We start from the raw sequence: 16,943 nt of genomic DNA, 5'->3' as shown, positions 1-16,943 counted from the left end.
GGACCCCACCGGTAGCTAGCCGAGAGGTCAAGCTCTCAATCTCGGCATCGTTCATGCTATATCCTAAACATGATGGTTATCAACCATCCATGATCCTCTAGAGTCCCAAACCAGTGTGAGTGAAATCCTAAGTCATAACTAAGTTCACACATTGAACAATATTCTCACATTCAAAGTTCACTCGTTCTCTCACGAGTGGTGTCATGACTAATCACAACAATTTTATTCTTAATCTCATGGTGACATTAGGACTCACACCTCTCTCACTTAGCATACAATGATGTAGTGTCTCTACATCGTTAAATCACCGACGACCCACTCTCCATGGTGGCTGCATTCTGGCCGCGAACCAGGTGGCCCTTGCCACAAGTCGCCACTTCCGAGATTTAAGGGGTCATGCATGCTGATCTCAAAGTATCTATTCACACGTGAATAGATTAAATGGGACTCTAAACTAAACATGGTCTCATCACAATGCATGATATTTGACAATCATATAAAACATGCAATTACAATTCGAATTTCTTTTCATCATGCATGACCTATCAAAACTAACTTGCATGTCACATCAAGATGTATATAACTCAACTCTAAATGTCAAGCATGGATTTTATGCATGTCATAGTCTCTCAAAATTATCATGCTAATCAATAACAACATAATAACAACCAACGAACACAAATTGTTTATTTACATCTAAGATTACTTATAATATCTCTTACCTCAAGTGCTGACTCTGTGCTCTCTCCAAAATCGAGCCTCACGCAGCTCTAACACTAGGATCTGGTCATTAAGGTAATATATTTTAATCAGTTCACAAACTTCTTACTAAAATTACCAAAATACCCCTCCCAAATCTTATTAAGAAAACCACAGTTTCTGTATTTCAAGTTTGACTGAATTTCATAGACTATTGGATTCCGCTCTTCAATACGAATCCAACACACCAAACGTCACTCGATTCCAAGTTCGGAGTGCGAAGATATGTCCATTTTACTGAAATGGATCTCACGGATCCAAATGGATCTCTAGGCACATTTCGGATTTCGGGCCAATCCGAGACTATTTTCTGATCCAATCCTGATCTGGATCCAAACCCTGTCTGTTTGGATTCAGATCCTTCTCATAACTGGATCCAAAACTGCTGACTGGATCCAGAAAGTCTGATTGGGTCTGAACCGGTCTTTCCCCAAGCTGGTTTGGGTCTGAACCGATTCAACCCAACTGGTTTGGGTCTGAACCGGTTTGACCCGAACCGGTTCACCCAACAGATTTGGGTATGAACCGGTTCACCCAAACTGGGTTGGGCCTGAACCGGTTCGACCCGAACCGGTCCACCCAACTGGTTTGGGTCTGAACCGGTTCGACCCGAATCGGTCCATCAAACCGGTTTGGGTCTGAACTGGTTCGACCCAAACCGGTTCACCCAACTGGTTCGGATCTGAACCTGTTCGACCCGAACCGGTCCATCAAACCGGTTTGGGTCTGAACCGGTTCGACCCGAACCGGTTCACCCCAAACATTTTTTTTTAGAGGACTCGGTCTGGGCGCGACCCAGACCGAGCCATCGGTCTGGGCGCGACCCAGACCGAGCCATCGGTCTGGGCGCGACCCAGACCGAGCCATCGGTCTGGGTCGCACCCAGACCGACCCCGTCTGCTTAAAAAAGACCGAAAGGGGCAAAGCCCCTTTCGTTTACAGGATGGGGGCGGCCACCTGCCGACCCTCTCCACTGTGTCCAGGAGGGCATCGGCCGGTGGCTGGTGCCGGCCGCCCCCCAACGCAGGGAGATCGGCCACCGGCGTCGGCCGGCTGGCCGATCCCCTCTCTCCCCCTCTCTGTTTCTGTTTTTTTTTTTTTAAACCGTAACTCGCCGCCAGCCATGGCTGCCGGCCCTCTGAGCTCTTAACAGAAAAACGAAGAACGAAGAAGGAGATGGGGGAAGGGGCTTACCTCGCCGTCGCCGGTAAGTCTCTCCTTTCTCTCTCTCTCTCTCTCTCTTTCTCTCTGTGCAGGGTGCGGAAAAAGGGAGCATGCGTGAGGGTTTTTATAACCCTCACGCAGGGTGGGGGCTGAGGATAACCTTGCCCCCCCTTTCCGCGGATTATGGGGGGTGAGGTTTATCCTCACCCCCACTCGTTACGTGGTTTCCCCCTTTGGGGGGAAACCGCAGTTTTTTTATTTTATTTCTAATATCTATCCCCTCCGGCGACTTTGCCGTAGGGGGTTTTACAATTCTACCCCCCTTAAAAGAAGATTTGTCCCAAATTTTACCTGGAAACAAATGTGGAAATTGTTTGCGGATATCAGATTCACGCTCCCACGTAGCCTCCTTATTGCTGTGATGGCTCTATCTAATCAATACGAGAGATAACTTCTTGTTTCTCAGCGTTTGCACCTTCGTGTCCAGGATCTTGATATGCTTTTCCCTCATACTCAAATCATCTTGCAAGTCTAATACAGTCTCAACTGTATCCAATATATGAGAGGGATCTGGCACGTACTTCCGCAACATGAAAACATGGAACACGTTGTGAATTCGAGATAAAGAAGGTGGTAGAGTTAACCGGTATGCTGCCTGACCAACCCTCGCAAGTATCTCAAATGGTCCAATATATCTGGGGTTCAACTTTCCTCTTCGAACAAAATGCATTACTCCCTTAAACGGAGATATCTTTAAAAACACGTGATCATCTTGCTCAAATTTTAACTCTCGACGTCTTTTATCCGCATTACTCTTCTGACGACTTTGTGTTGTGAGAAGACGCTCTCGAATGAATCTCACTTGATCTGTCATTCGCTGAACCATCTCTGGTCCTAACAAACTCCTTTCTCCGACTTCATCCCAACACAATGGAATTCGACATCATCGACCATACAATGCCTCAAATGGAGCCATGCCTATACTTGCTTGAAAGTTGTTGTTGTAGGCAAAATCCATTAATGGAAAAATATCATTCCACGAGTCGCTATACTCCAAACTACATGTCCGGAGCATGTCTCTAGGGTTTGAATGGTTCGCTCTGACTGTCCATCTGGCTGGGGGTAAAATGTTGTACTCATTTTTAATTGTGTTCCCATTGCTTCTTGAAAACTTTGCCAAAATCGAGATATGAACTTCGAGTCTCTATCTGAAACAATTGAATCCGATACTTCGTGGAGTCTAACAATCTCTTTAATAAATAATTGAGCCAATTGGTCACAAGATTGAGTTGTCTTATAGGCCAAAAAGTGAGCTGACTTAGTTAGCCTGTCGACAATCACCCATACTGAATCCATCTCATTTTTCGTCTTTGGAAGCCCTGACACGAAATCCATCGAGATATTTGTCCATTTCCACTCAGGTATGGGAAGTGGTTGCAAAAGACCACCTCGTCGTTGGTGCTCAATTTTCACCTGCTAGCAAACTAGACATTTGCTAACAAACTCAACAATGTCTCTTTACATTCCACTCCACCAAAAAGCATCTTTCAGATCTCGATACATTTTAGTGCTACGGGGATGGATGGCATATCTAGAATGATGTGTCTCTTCCATCAACAGATTTCTAAGTTGATCATCTTTGGGAATGCAAACTCTCTGACGAAATCTAAGAAGTCCTTAATCATCAATATTGAATTCTGATTCTACACTTTCTGAGATTTTCTTTCTTAATTGCACAAATTTTGGGTCTAAGAGTTGCTTTTCCTTAATTTGATCCCACAATTCTTACTTCAATGTGGTTTACCCAAATAATAATCGACCTGGCAAGCATTGAGCTTCTGCCTTCTGATGAGCCATCGAGGAAAATAACTCCCAATCTACAAGTCTAGCTAGAGCTCCTGCCTTTCTGCTAAGAGCATCAGCTACTACATTCGCCTTACCCAACTGATATTTTAGCTCAAAATCATAATCTTTCAGAAATTCTAACCATCTCCTCTGCCTCGAGTTTAAATCTTTCTGAGAAAATAAATACTTAAGGCTTTGATGATCGATAAAGACCTCAAATTGCTCGCCATAGAGATAGTGCCTCCATATTTTAAGGGCAAAAACCACCGCTGCTAACTCCAGATCATGCGTTGGATAGTTGACTTCATGAGTTTTGAGTTGACGAGATGCATAAGCTATCACTTTTCCGTGTTGCATCAGAACACAACCTAAACCTTTGTGAGATGCATCGCTATAAATAGTGAAACCTCCGGATCCAGAAGGTAAGACCAACACTGGGGCAGTGGTCAAACGCTTCTTTATCTCCTGAAAACTTTGCTCACATTTCTCATTCCACTCGAACTTTACATCTTTCTTTGTGAGCTTCGTCATAGGAGCCGCCAACAAAGAAAATCTTTCCACGAATCTCCGGTAGTACCCAGCTAATCCCAAAAAACTACGAATCTCAGTAGGATTTTTGGGTCTTGACCAATTGATGACTGCTTCGATCTTTGAAGGATTTACCATAATCCCGTCTTTAGAAACAATGTGTCCAAGAAAAGACACTTATTCTAACCAAAAAAACACACTTAGAGAATTTGGCATAGAGCTTATGTTCTTTAAGTGTCTGCAGAACTATCCTCAGATGCTCTTCATGTAGGCCAGAAATCTCATGCATCCCTTTTTTTTTTTAATATATTTATTAGCCTTTAGGCATGATATGATAGCCGGCTTGGGTAACTTTCTAACATCCTAATATGTGAAAGTTGGAGTCTGAGGTATTTGAAAGCGAATGCACTTTCTTCTACAATCGATTGTGGCATGATGGTTTGACAATCAATCCATGCCCAGAACAACATATAGATCTTTGAAGTCGAGTTGCAACAAGTTCACAGGCAACTCTCGATCTTTAATTATTACAACGCAATTAGGATACACAGTATCCACAATAGTGGTTGCTCCTATAGGTGTTTTTATTAAGTAAGAAACACTCAATCGTGAAGGTGCCACTGACAACCGTTTCCCAAAAGTTGAAATGGTAAAACTATGTGTAGCTATAGAGTCAAACAATCCATGTGCTACATTAAATTAATCACGTAATAGGCTTATTATTTGATTCATCTATACTCGTATAAAATTCTATCACATGTTAGCGATTACGACCCTCAGTTACTCAAAATATCTTATTTTATTTCATTGCTCATCCAAGTACACATAAATAAAATATTGTCAAGCAAACAAGAAGAACACAAAGCAAAATATTGGATAATCGATAAAGCTAAATATCCCTAAATTCATCGTCATGTTACTCTTCGATCTATCCGAAGCTTGGTTATCTTTTTGAACTCTTTTCGCGTCTGCTAAGGGTGGGTCATAGAAGGAGCATTCAAGTTATATAGGAGTAAAGTATGATCAATCGTGAGATCGTCAGGCATAAAAATGATACCCATATTATATAAGAGTAAAGTGAGAGGTTGGGTAGGTGAGGCAAGATCAACAGTGAGATCTTCATTTTTTTTTTGCCTCTCTCTCACAAATTTCTCGATGTTGATCATCCCTAAACTAGTCTTGAGATGCTTCTATTTGCTTATACAACAAGTCATATTGTGTCTATCGCCTAAATTATTCATCTCCTATTTTCTTCAGCAATAAACTCCTCGATCAGATTTACAATTCCTCAATTGGTTGCACTCATGGCAGTCACCTAAATGGCTCGGAACATATGTTGTGCTCTTGCACTAGTCATACAAAACCCTCCCTGAAACACAAAGTTTGCGCTAAGGGATGCTCTCCTTGTAACTCCTTATCGAGCCATCATCTAATCTCTCATCATCTGACCACGTACTGACCGAGATCTCTTACTGTGGGATTGGTGAGTCTCACGCCCATAGGGCTATGACTATTGCCCGAAAGTAGTGTCAATGTGGTCATATCGATACATATCTCTTCTCCTAGATATAATGTAATTTGGTGACGGTCGTGGTGTAAGATCTATAACTATTTGCGACATGTTTGTCATGACTTAGGTAGTCATCACCATTACAGTGATGAACACCTTTCGCCCTCTGACGGAAGGCTCACCAAGGTCTTTAGCCCTTGGGTCTTCGTGGTTTCCTCATTCGCTAGCTATTTCTAATTACACAATAATTTAATTACTAACGTGTATTATACAAGCGGAGACTTACATCTTGTCATTGAGTCTTATTACGAATGATGAACAGTTTTTCTGTGTAAACCTGGCTTTGATACCACTTTGTAACACCCCGATCTGGGACCTCAGGAGTCCGAGTTCGGTTGGTATTACTTCACAGAGGGAAGAGTGCAAAGCTTACACAGTGAAAACGTGGCAAAAAAAAACTTTTCATTTTATTGCACAATAAAACATTTTTCTTACATTGGTCATCATTCATAACAGAAGAAAAGCAATTACAATTTATTCTCAATGATAAGGAAAATAAAAATGTACCAGTGCTCTGCTGAAGACTGAAAAAGAACTGCTTACAAGCGACTGATCTAATTCCTAGAACCTACACTTGTAATTAAACAAAAATGGGGGTGAGTCTACAACCCAGTAAGAAATAATCATAAGTAAATAAACACAATTTACAACTGTAGTGGGCTCTAAGCTCCTAGTCTTATTTTAATTCTCGATACACCACACATGTTTGTATATTTTAATTTCCCTCATTATCATTCTCAAATACTCTCTTTCACACAACTATCACTAGGCTGGCTATACCGGTAATAATCATCTATGGGCGTAGCAACCCTGTAGAACACCCCAATTCTACATGTTGGCCAGACAATGAGTCATACACTCTCAATGGTCCCCAGACCACCAGGCACTGCAGTGAACCACCACGGGGACCCCACCGGTAGCTAGCCGAGAGGTCAAGCTCTCAATCTCGGCATCGTTCATGCTACATCCTAAACATGATGGTTATCAACCATCCATGATCCTCTAGAGTCTCAAACCAGTGTGAGTGAAATCCTAAGTCATAACTAAGTTCACACATTGAACAATATTCTCACATTCAAAGTTCACTCGTTCTCTCACGAGTGGTGTCATGACTAATCACAACAATTTCATTCTTAATCTCATGGTGACATTAGGACTCACACCTCTCTCACTTAGCATGCAATGATGTAGTGTCTCTACATCGTTAAATCACCGACGACCCACTCTCCATGGTGGCTGCACTCTGGCCGCGAACCAGGTAGCCCTTGCCACAAGTCGCCACTTCCGAGATTTAAGGGGTCATGCATGCTGATCTCAAAGTATCTATTCACACGTGAATAGATTAAATGGGACTCTAAACTAAACATGGTCTCATCACAATGCATAATATTTGACAATCATATAAAACATGCAATTACAATTCGAATTTCTTTTCATCATGCATGACCTATCAAAACTAACTTGCATGTCACATCAAGATGTATATAACTCAACTCTAAATGTCAAGCATGAATTTTATGCATGTCATAGTCTCTCAAAATTATCATGCTAATCAATAACAACATAATAACAACCAACGAACACAAATTGTTTATTTACATCTAAGATTACTTATAATATCCCTTACCTCAAGTGCTGACTCTGTGCTCTCTCCAAAATCGAGCCTCACGCAGCTCTAACACTAGGATCTGGTCATTAAGGTAATATATTTTAATCAGTTCACAAACTTCTTACTAAAATTACCAAAATACCCCTCCTGAATCTTATTAAGGAAACCACAGTTTCTGTATTTCAAGTTTGACTGAATTTCATAGACTATTGGATTCCCCTCTTCAATACGAATCCAACGCACCAAATGTCACTCGATTCCAAGTTTGGAGTGCGAAGATATGTCCATTTTACTGAAATGGATCTCACGAATCCAAATGGATCTCTTGGCACATTTCGGATTTCGGGCCAATCCGAGACTATTTTCTGATCCAATCCTGATCTGGATCCAAACCCTGTCTGTTTGGATTCAGATCCTTCTCATAACTGGATCCAAAACTGCTGACTGGATCCAGAAAGTCTGATTGGGTCTGAACCGGTCTTTCCCCAAGCTGGTTTGGGTCTGAACCGATTCAACCCAACTGGTTTGGGTCTAAACCGGTTCGACCCGAACCGGTTCACCCAACAGATTTGGGTATGAACCGGTTCACCCAAACTGGGTTGGGTCTGAACCGGTTCGACCCGAACCGGTCCACCCAACTGGTTTGGGTCTGAACCGGTTCGACCCGAATCGATCCATCAAACCGGTTTGGGTCTGAACTGGTTCGACCCGAACCGGTTCACCCAACTGGTTCGGATCTGAACCTGTTCGACCCGAACCGGTCCATCAAACCGATTTGGGTCTGAACCAGTTCAACCCGAACCGGTTTACCCCAAACATTTTTTTTTAGAGGACTCGGTCTGGGTCATCCCAGACTGACCCGGTCTGCTTAAAAAAGACCGAAAGGGGCAAAGCCCCTTTCGTTTACAGGGAGGGGGCAGCCACCTGCCGACCCTCTCCACTGTGTCCAGGAGGGCATCGGCCGGTGGCTGGTGCCGGCCGCCCCCCAACGCAGGGAGATCGGCCACCGGCGTCGGCCGGCTGGCCGATCCCCTCTCTCCTCTCTCTCCCCCTCTCTCTGTTTCTGTTTTTTTTTTTTTTTAACCGTAACTCGCCGCCAGCCATGGCTGCCGGCCCTCTGAGCTCTTAACAGAAAAACGAAGAACGAAGAAGGAGATGGGGGAAGGGGCTTACCTCGCCGCCGTCGCCGCCGTCGAAGGTAAGTCTCTCCTTTCTCTCTCTCTCTTTCTCTCTGTGCAGGGTGCGAAAAAAGGGAGCCTGCGTGAGGGTTTTTATAACCCTCACGCAGGGTGGGGGCTGAGGATAACCTCACCCCCCCTTTCCGCGGATTATGGGGGGTGAGGTTTATCCTCACCCCCACTCGTTACGTGGTTTCCCCCTTTGAGGGGAAACCACAGTTTTTTTTTTTTAATTTTTAATGTCTATCCCCTCCGGCGACTTTGCCTGAGGGGGTTTTACACCTTACTAGACTGAAGGAGTACATTTCTTGTACAAAGCCACAATAAGAATTTTTCACTACTTGGAGAACGAGGTTCTCACACCTTAAATGAAGCAAGCTACTTAACATACACGAGTACAACAGAATCAAATGAAACTCACGGATTGATACTGAAACTAAAAAGGAACTTTTCAATGCTACTAGAAATATTATCACTAGGCACAAACTTACATGCCTGTGAGAGCATATACTAGATCATTAGAAAGCAGATCAAGGTCTGCAAATAATTTAGCAATACATACTTACGTTACTCTCAGATTTTGGTAACGCTTCACCAACATGCTCCAAGAACAGATTAAATTGAATTGTCGAGAGTTGATATTTTACCACAAACTATCACAGAAGTATTATGCTTTGAAAATACATGTTGAATATTTTTTTGCATTGAAAAGGATAATAGTTACAAAAAGTTATATATTAGCATTTATATCCGAGAAAGATTCCATGTGTCCAACCATACAGCATTTATATCCGACAAAGATTCCATGTGTCCAACCATCCAGCAAATATGAATTCTGTTGGAAAAAGTTTAAAAATATTACACATTTTGTAAAGTTTTGATGCTTTATTGGTTTCACCAAAAGTGCTTTGAAAATATTTAGTCGCATATTTAAGAGGATTTTTTTTTTTATTGTTTAAATATCTCTATTATTTACTTTGGTAAACTTTGTGTGTTAGGGTAACTTACAGACATGCGCGTGTATGTGCAAGGTCGCAATGTGGTGTTTTGATGGTGCACTTTACACTCTTGTAGAAATGCGTGTGAGGTTTTGAGGTTCGCTTTGACCGAGCCATCTTTGACTTTGTATTTTCTTGAATGGTTTAGCCATTTGAAAGACTTTAAAAATGCATTAGTTGTATCTTGAAAACTTAGTTTGTTCTTTTGTTCTCAATTTAGTTTGCTAAGTTTAAGTGTGGACGAGGTCACATACTTTTGAGGTCTAAGCTTAGTTGTATCTTGAAAACTTAGTGGTGAACAAACCCTTTTCACATTTTTAGAAATCCTAAAGTAAGGCGTTTGAAGTTCTAAAGATAATGATCTTAAGAACATACCTCTGGGCTTGGGATCTCGATTCTCCAAAATCTTGTTTTGATCACCATTTGTATCAACAAATTTACCTTGCACCCTGATCAGTTGCCACCAGCATAGGAACTTGAGGGAAAAAAAATATTATATTCTACCCCTTGGGCCTTGACTAATCAATACATCTTCCTCCCATGCACTTGCCTATTCCTAATGAGAACTTGTAAAAAAAAGAGGCAATGTCCATGTGAATGAATCCGTTAGTCAATGCAATCTGAACAATGTTTTTGAGGATATGCCACCACAATGGTGTGGCATATTTAAATCATGATGAGAAAAGTCGCCAGCAGAGCTAATAGCATGCTCTGCAACCATGGTAATTTCTTAATCATTTCATCATACAAAATCAGTCAAGTGATTGCTCTATGGACAGTGAGGACTGTACCTGCAAGAATACTGTGCATGTGATAATCTGTTGTCAAAGGAGATCAGTGGAGTCTGATGAATACCTGTAATCCCTTCCATCTGAGGACGGTAGAGATAATGCATTCATGGTTGTTGTCCCACAAGTGATTGGCATATTCCCATAAAAAATGGACACCCAACTGCTAGCCAATCCTTCTCCCACAAGTACTTGGAAAGGCAGGAAAAAAGGTGCAACACTCATGGATCAAACAATTTGCATGAGAAAGAACCATATTGTTGCCATATCTAATGGTCAAATGAAAGCACACTAACTTACGGTAGCTCATAATCCCTAAAAAGTCACTGCCCCTTGACAGCAAAAGGATATACATTAAGCTTTAAAGTTTAAACCCTACATGTTTTATATCTATGTGATAAAAACAGTCTAAAACTGATTCTGTTTGAGGCAGAAAGTGGTGTTTATACAAAATAATAAACCAGTGGTAGTAATGGAAGCCATGTCAAAATGATCCTTGGACTCGGAGGATTTGGATTTGGATTCGACTGGAAAGTTTAATTTTTTTTTCAAAAATGGAAATTTTTTAGTTTTTTAATCATAAAAACTATTTTTAGATGTTTTAACATTAAAAATAGCTTTATTGAAATAAAAATTAAAATATAATAAAAATATTAAAATAATACAGTACATGTCGCTGTCCGTGTCAACATATCTCGTGTCACTAGGGGACACAGTCAAAATGGCGTGTCCCTGTGACATAGAAATGAAGCAATGGTCTTTTTTCAAAATGGCTTGATGTGCCTACCTTACCTTGATAGTTTTATAGTTCATTCCGTGTACAACAATATCCAGTGTTGGGCATTTGTATAACATATCCACAATTCTTTTGTTGGCTAGGAAATGTATTTTGGTGTGCCCATGACGACACGAATCAGGTGCGAGGACGTGTAGAAATGCTTTTTTTTTTTACATTTCTAATAGCTTTTAAATCATTTTAATTATATTCTACTAAAAAGCGAAATTTTATATATTTAAAGTATCAAAACGTGGTTTTTTGCCCGTTAAAAAGATCAAGGAAGAAAATCAAATATCCTTTTGTCTCTTGTTTTTTCAAACAAAAATTTGCGAGCATGTCACACATTAATTAATAGATTCGTACCCATATTTATCTTTGTGGCATTGGCCCAAAGTCAAACAGTGATCTTGTTATCTGTTGAGGATGTCGGCAACACAAGAAGAGAAAACCGGTCCTTTCAAATTCAAAACAAGGGGAAGAGAACGCCACCGGCACCGGCTTCACCGTTGCCGCCGATCAAAAATGTCGGCCACCGGCGGGTGGTGGCGAGACTCCATCAGCCCACTGAGTCTCCCAACTACACAGCCGTGCTTATCCAGAACTGCACCGACCACCGCCTCCTGGGGCAAGGCCGCCAGCTCCACGCCCGCCTCGTCCTTCTTGCCGTCACCCCCGGCAACTACTTCGGCTCCAAGCTCATCACCCTCTATGCAAAATCCGGAGACCTACGATGTGCGCGCCAACTGTTCGACAGCTTGCCGCATAGAAATCTCTTCACCTGGAACGCCATGCTTATCGGTTACTCGCTTCATGATCGCCACCAGGATGCCCTGCGGCTATTCTCTTCCCTTTTGGACGCCGGTCTCCGGACGGACAATTACACGATCACGTGTCTTCTCAAAGCTTGTTCTTCGAGCTATGCCGAAGACGGGCAATTTAGCGCGGAGATCCACTCGTACATTCTCAGGAAAGGATTTGATTCCGATATCTTTGTTGTCAATGGTTTGGTGTCTGGGTACGCGAGGATGGGCGACTTGGTTGCTGTTCGGCGAGTGTTTGATGGAATGTCGGAAAGAGGGGTCTCTTGGAATGCAATGATTGGTGCTTATGCACAGAGCGGGTGGTATGGGGAGAGTCTTCGGTTGTACGATGAAATGAGGATGGCCGGTCTGCGGCCCGGCCAGATGAGGTTACTGTGGTTAGAGCGCTGCAGGATTGCTCAAACATACAGGATCTCAGGCGCGGGATGCAAATCCAGGAGGAGATTTCGGAGAGTGGGATTACAATGGACACCGCCGTGTGGAATTCGTTGGTCACGTTGTATGCGAAATGTGGGAATTTAAACTACGCTCAGAAATTGCTCGATGAAATGCCTAAAAGAGATGCAGTCTCTCTGGGAGCAATTATCTCGAGATACATGCTGTCATGGGCATATAATTTTTCAAAAGCCCATGCCTTAGACTGCTCGCACCAATAATTTTTCATATGCCAAATAATTTATTAGCCTGCGCACCACCGTGCACAACTGCATGCTTATCTTTAAATGTATATTCTACCTGGTTCATAAAACTGATCAAACTCATTTTCAAATATACATTTTATGTGGTTTATGTCACTTATCTCATATCGGTTAGCACCTTCAAACAATGCACATATGTTTTAGTTTTGCATGCCATCGTGACCCCAGGAGGACGCTCAAGCATAACCTTACCACCAAAATGACAGTCTTTCGTCTGAAGACTAGCACCACCCAGACTCGTTTGTCGGTACTTAGGCATTCACTCGCCTAGCCCTGAGTCACCATACTCAATTGGAACCACTTAAAGTAATTTTTGAAAAAATTAATTCTAACCTACACCCTCGTTCGTGCAAACGTTACGCATAAGAAACTCATTCAAGTCTAGAGGTTTTTAACCAAATCTTCTGATTTGTTGGCACTGCTTTACCAAACAACGCTTCACCTCTATGTCGTCACACACCGTCTCACCAACGATGATACTATTGCCTATCACATGTCATGCTATCACCATATATCACTTATCAAGCCAATGCACATTGCACGTTCTTACACGATGCATTGTTCACTCAGTAGAGTTCTGCACTGCACATGTCCTATTTCGAAGGCTTGGTCCAGGATATTCTCTCTCACCTAAATCATTGTCATCTTTTACAATGTTGATGCAGGTAAGAACACAACATTTACTAATATGTCAGTTTTTTTTTTGCACTTTTCTTTGATTTTCTTTTTTTCACCCTACTCAACGTGTTCTGGTTTTCATTTATCATTGTCACAACCTTTAACATGTCAAGTCTCATTCCTCAACGTGCATCAAATTACTTAGACAACGATCTTTCATTCTATCAACATCGAGCATTATTCGTTCATGGGACCCTAAGGTAGTCTCATGTACAAACTGTTGAGAAACTCTGTTTTGATGTCACATAATATGATACACTGTCGTATTTGATTTTATATGATATGATAATATGTCCTCTTGAAAAATGTTATATTATGACTGAATATGTTTTGCCATAAATCTAACGAGTATTTGATGCAAGGATATCTCACCCAAAAAGGATGGAGACTTCCTGTTCAAGTACAACTAGTGCAATCATACTCCTTGAAGAAAAAGCTTGATGAGCCATGCATTCCTAAAGTTCAACTGAAGAGATCGGCTACCTCAAGATGAAGATTCTTTTCTTCCTTAGAGTCATATGTAACAGAACCTTCAGGAACATGCATATTGCATATTACATACTCATTCATAAAAGTATACGATAGTTTCAAAAAACTCCTTTTTGAAAACTAATAATTGTACCTCCTTACAACCACTTATGAAAAAAGTATTTTTGACATGATTTCAAAATGTAATAATTGTACCTTACATCATATACAAGACAACATGAAAAGAAATGTAGGAAAAAGACAAAACATAAAATCGGCTACATAAAGAAAACAAATATAAATATGTTTTGAAAAGACTCTAGTTACCTTCTTTAAAGAAATGTTTTTAAATATAGGAAAAAAACAAAAACATGAAATCGGCTACATAAAGAAAGCAAATATAATATGTTTTGAAAAGACTCTAGTTATCTCCTTTAAAGAAATAATTTTAAAATATAGGTAAAAGACAAAACATGAAAATCGACTATACAAAGAAAACAAATATAAAATAGTTTGATAAAGACTCTAGTTACCTTTTTACAAAACCATAGAATGTCAACTTACTTGAAGTCATCATTCTCTTTGTACAAGCATTAAATACCTCCTGTAAGAAATCCTTGTTAATATCCTTCTCAAGAATGTCGACTTTCTTGTAGTCCTCATTCTCTCTGAAGTCTTTGAAAAACACAACATAAAGAAAACACTTGACATGACTATGTACAAATAAATATCTCAAAGCACTCATTGTACTTACATTCATTTAAGGTAAAGAAGTACTTATGTACCTCAAATCATTAATTAGAATAAAGACAAAACTACAAATCCAACGTTCAATGTACTATTGTAAGAAATAGACTTTTTACATAAAATATGTATTACCTAAAATATTACAACGACTAAGTGTACCCTATATTTTACTTTTATGGAAAAAGGCATTCTCGAATTTCTCTAAAAGATGTTTTTGAAATGACATAACATTTCACATTTCAAAAAGGCTACGATTTCAAAATGTAACGACTACTTTTTTAAAGCTATATAAACACACTCAAATAAACTATTCAAGAAGAGGAATGGAATAGATGTGTGAGCTTACAACGAGAAAAATTCTATTCATTATTTGAAAAGAGAGCCTTGAAAAAGAAAGAGAAAAAGAAAAGAAAGAAAAGAGAAAAAGTCAAGTCCAGCTCTTTGACAAAGAGTATCCTCTGAGTGACAAACAGAACATTCTGAGAACCCTTCATTCGTGCATTCATATCATTCTGAAGGTTCTATAGGAAGTATTATAACTTTCTGTTATTCACTGTATTCCTTCTTTGTTGAAAGAAGTAGACCTCTGAGAAAGAGGGTGTTGTCCTTCTCTGTTGAGAGAAGAAGACCTCTGTGGAAGAGGGTGTGCCCCTTCTCTGTTGAGAGAAGAAGACCTCTGAGGAAGAGGGTGTTGTACTATTTATCCGGTGACTCGGATGTTATAGTGGAAAGCTCAAGTGGTTTGCTTGGGGACTGGATGTAGGTCTGGGTATTGACCGAACCAGTATAAATTTTGTGTTTTATGTGTTGTGCCTTATTGCCTGTTTATTTTTATTTTATCGATCTTTATCGAATTCCACTATTCACCCCCCCTCTAGTGGAATTTCATTTGGTATCAGAGCAGGTTTGCTGGTTTTGGCGTAACAAGTCTTCCAGCACAAATGGCATCTACCTCCTATGCTCGTGATATTGAAGGTCAACACGTATCTCGTCCACCTTTCTTCAACGACTCCAACTATGGATACTGGAAGTGTAGAATGGCTATATTTCTCAAATCCATAGATTTTCCTGTATGGAAAATTGTTGAGTATCCATACATATCTCCATCCGCAGACTATAGCTTATGGTCTGATGAAGAAAAGAAAATGGCAAACCTAAATGCAAAGGCTATGAATGCCTTATATTGTGCCATTGATCAGAACGAATTCAATAGAATATCTATATGTGAATTTGCATATGATATTTGACATTCTTTGGAAGTTATTCATGAAGGAACCAACAAAGTGAAAGAAGCCAAAATCTCATCTCTTGTTAGAAAATATGAGTTGTTCAAAATGAACAAAGATGAACCCATCACAGAGATGTTTACCAGATTCACCAACATCACCAACGATCTGAAATCTCTGGGGGTAACATATTCCCAGACTGAAAAGGTGAAGAAAATCTTGAGATCTCTCACAACTGATTGGGAGAAAAAGACTACAGCTATTGAAGAAGCTCAAGATTTATCTAAGATTACTTTGGACGACTTAATAGGCAATCTTATGGCCTATGAAGTCCACATGAAAGAAAGAAGGGAAGAAGAGCAACCAATAAAGAAAACTCTGGCTTTCCCAGCTCTATCTGAGAATGAAGACTCAGATAAAGAATCTGAAATTGCGCTACTAACCAGAAAATTCCAGCGCTTCATGAGAAGGAACCGACTTCCAAATAAGCACAAGGAAAGAAAAGATCCTAAGGAAGATCCCATGTGCTATCAGTGTAACAAGCCAGGTCACTTGAGACGTGATTGTCCCCTTCTCAAAAGAAAGTCCAAGACTGAGGAACCAAAGAAGAGGTTCTTCAAGAAAAAGGCTCTTCATGCTCAATGGGATGATTCAGAACCATCCAGCAGTGAAGAGTCAAGTGATGATGAAGCCGAAACTGCAAATATGTGCTTCATGGCAAACGAAAGTTCTGTAAGTGAAATCTCAGATTTTTCCTTTGAAGAACTTCTAGATGCTTTTCAAGAACTATTTGAAGAATCTAGAAAAGTGAGTTTCAAAAATAAAGATTTAAAATCTGAAAATCTAAAGCTTTCCCAAAAGAATGAAAAACTCAACAGTGAAAATTCTGAGTTGAAAAAGAAAAACCTTATGCTTATGTCTGAAATCTCTTCTACTAGCTCCAAAACTAAAAATCTGCAAGTAGAAATTTCAGAGCTAAAAAGTAAAACTAAGAACCTCATGAAAACGGTTTTCAAGTTTACTAAAGGTAAAGAGAACTTGGATAAACTCTTATCCTCTCAGAAAGTCTCTTTCTACAAGAATGGTAT

At 40.4% G+C, this 16,943-nt stretch overlaps 1 protein-coding gene across 1 annotated transcript; it reads right to left on the bottom strand.

The window, feature by feature from the left end:
* Window positions 1-2,350: 2,350 nt before the first annotated feature.
* LOC149838096 (uncharacterized) lies at window positions 2,351-2,809 on the bottom strand. Its single transcript, XM_090008185.1, has one exon. The coding sequence runs from the start codon at window positions 2,807-2,809 to the stop codon at window positions 2,351-2,353; it is 459 nt and encodes a 152-aa protein (XP_089864311.1).
* Window positions 2,810-16,943: the final 14,134 nt, after the last annotated feature.

Source organism: Nuphar pumila, chromosome 5 (genome assembly GCF_984573655.1).
Source record: "Nuphar pumila chromosome 5, dmNupPumi1.hap1.1, whole genome shotgun sequence".
Lineage (NCBI taxonomy): Eukaryota > Viridiplantae > Streptophyta > Magnoliopsida > Nymphaeales > Nymphaeaceae > Nuphar > Nuphar pumila.
This window is presented reverse-complemented; position numbering and strand designations above follow the sequence as displayed.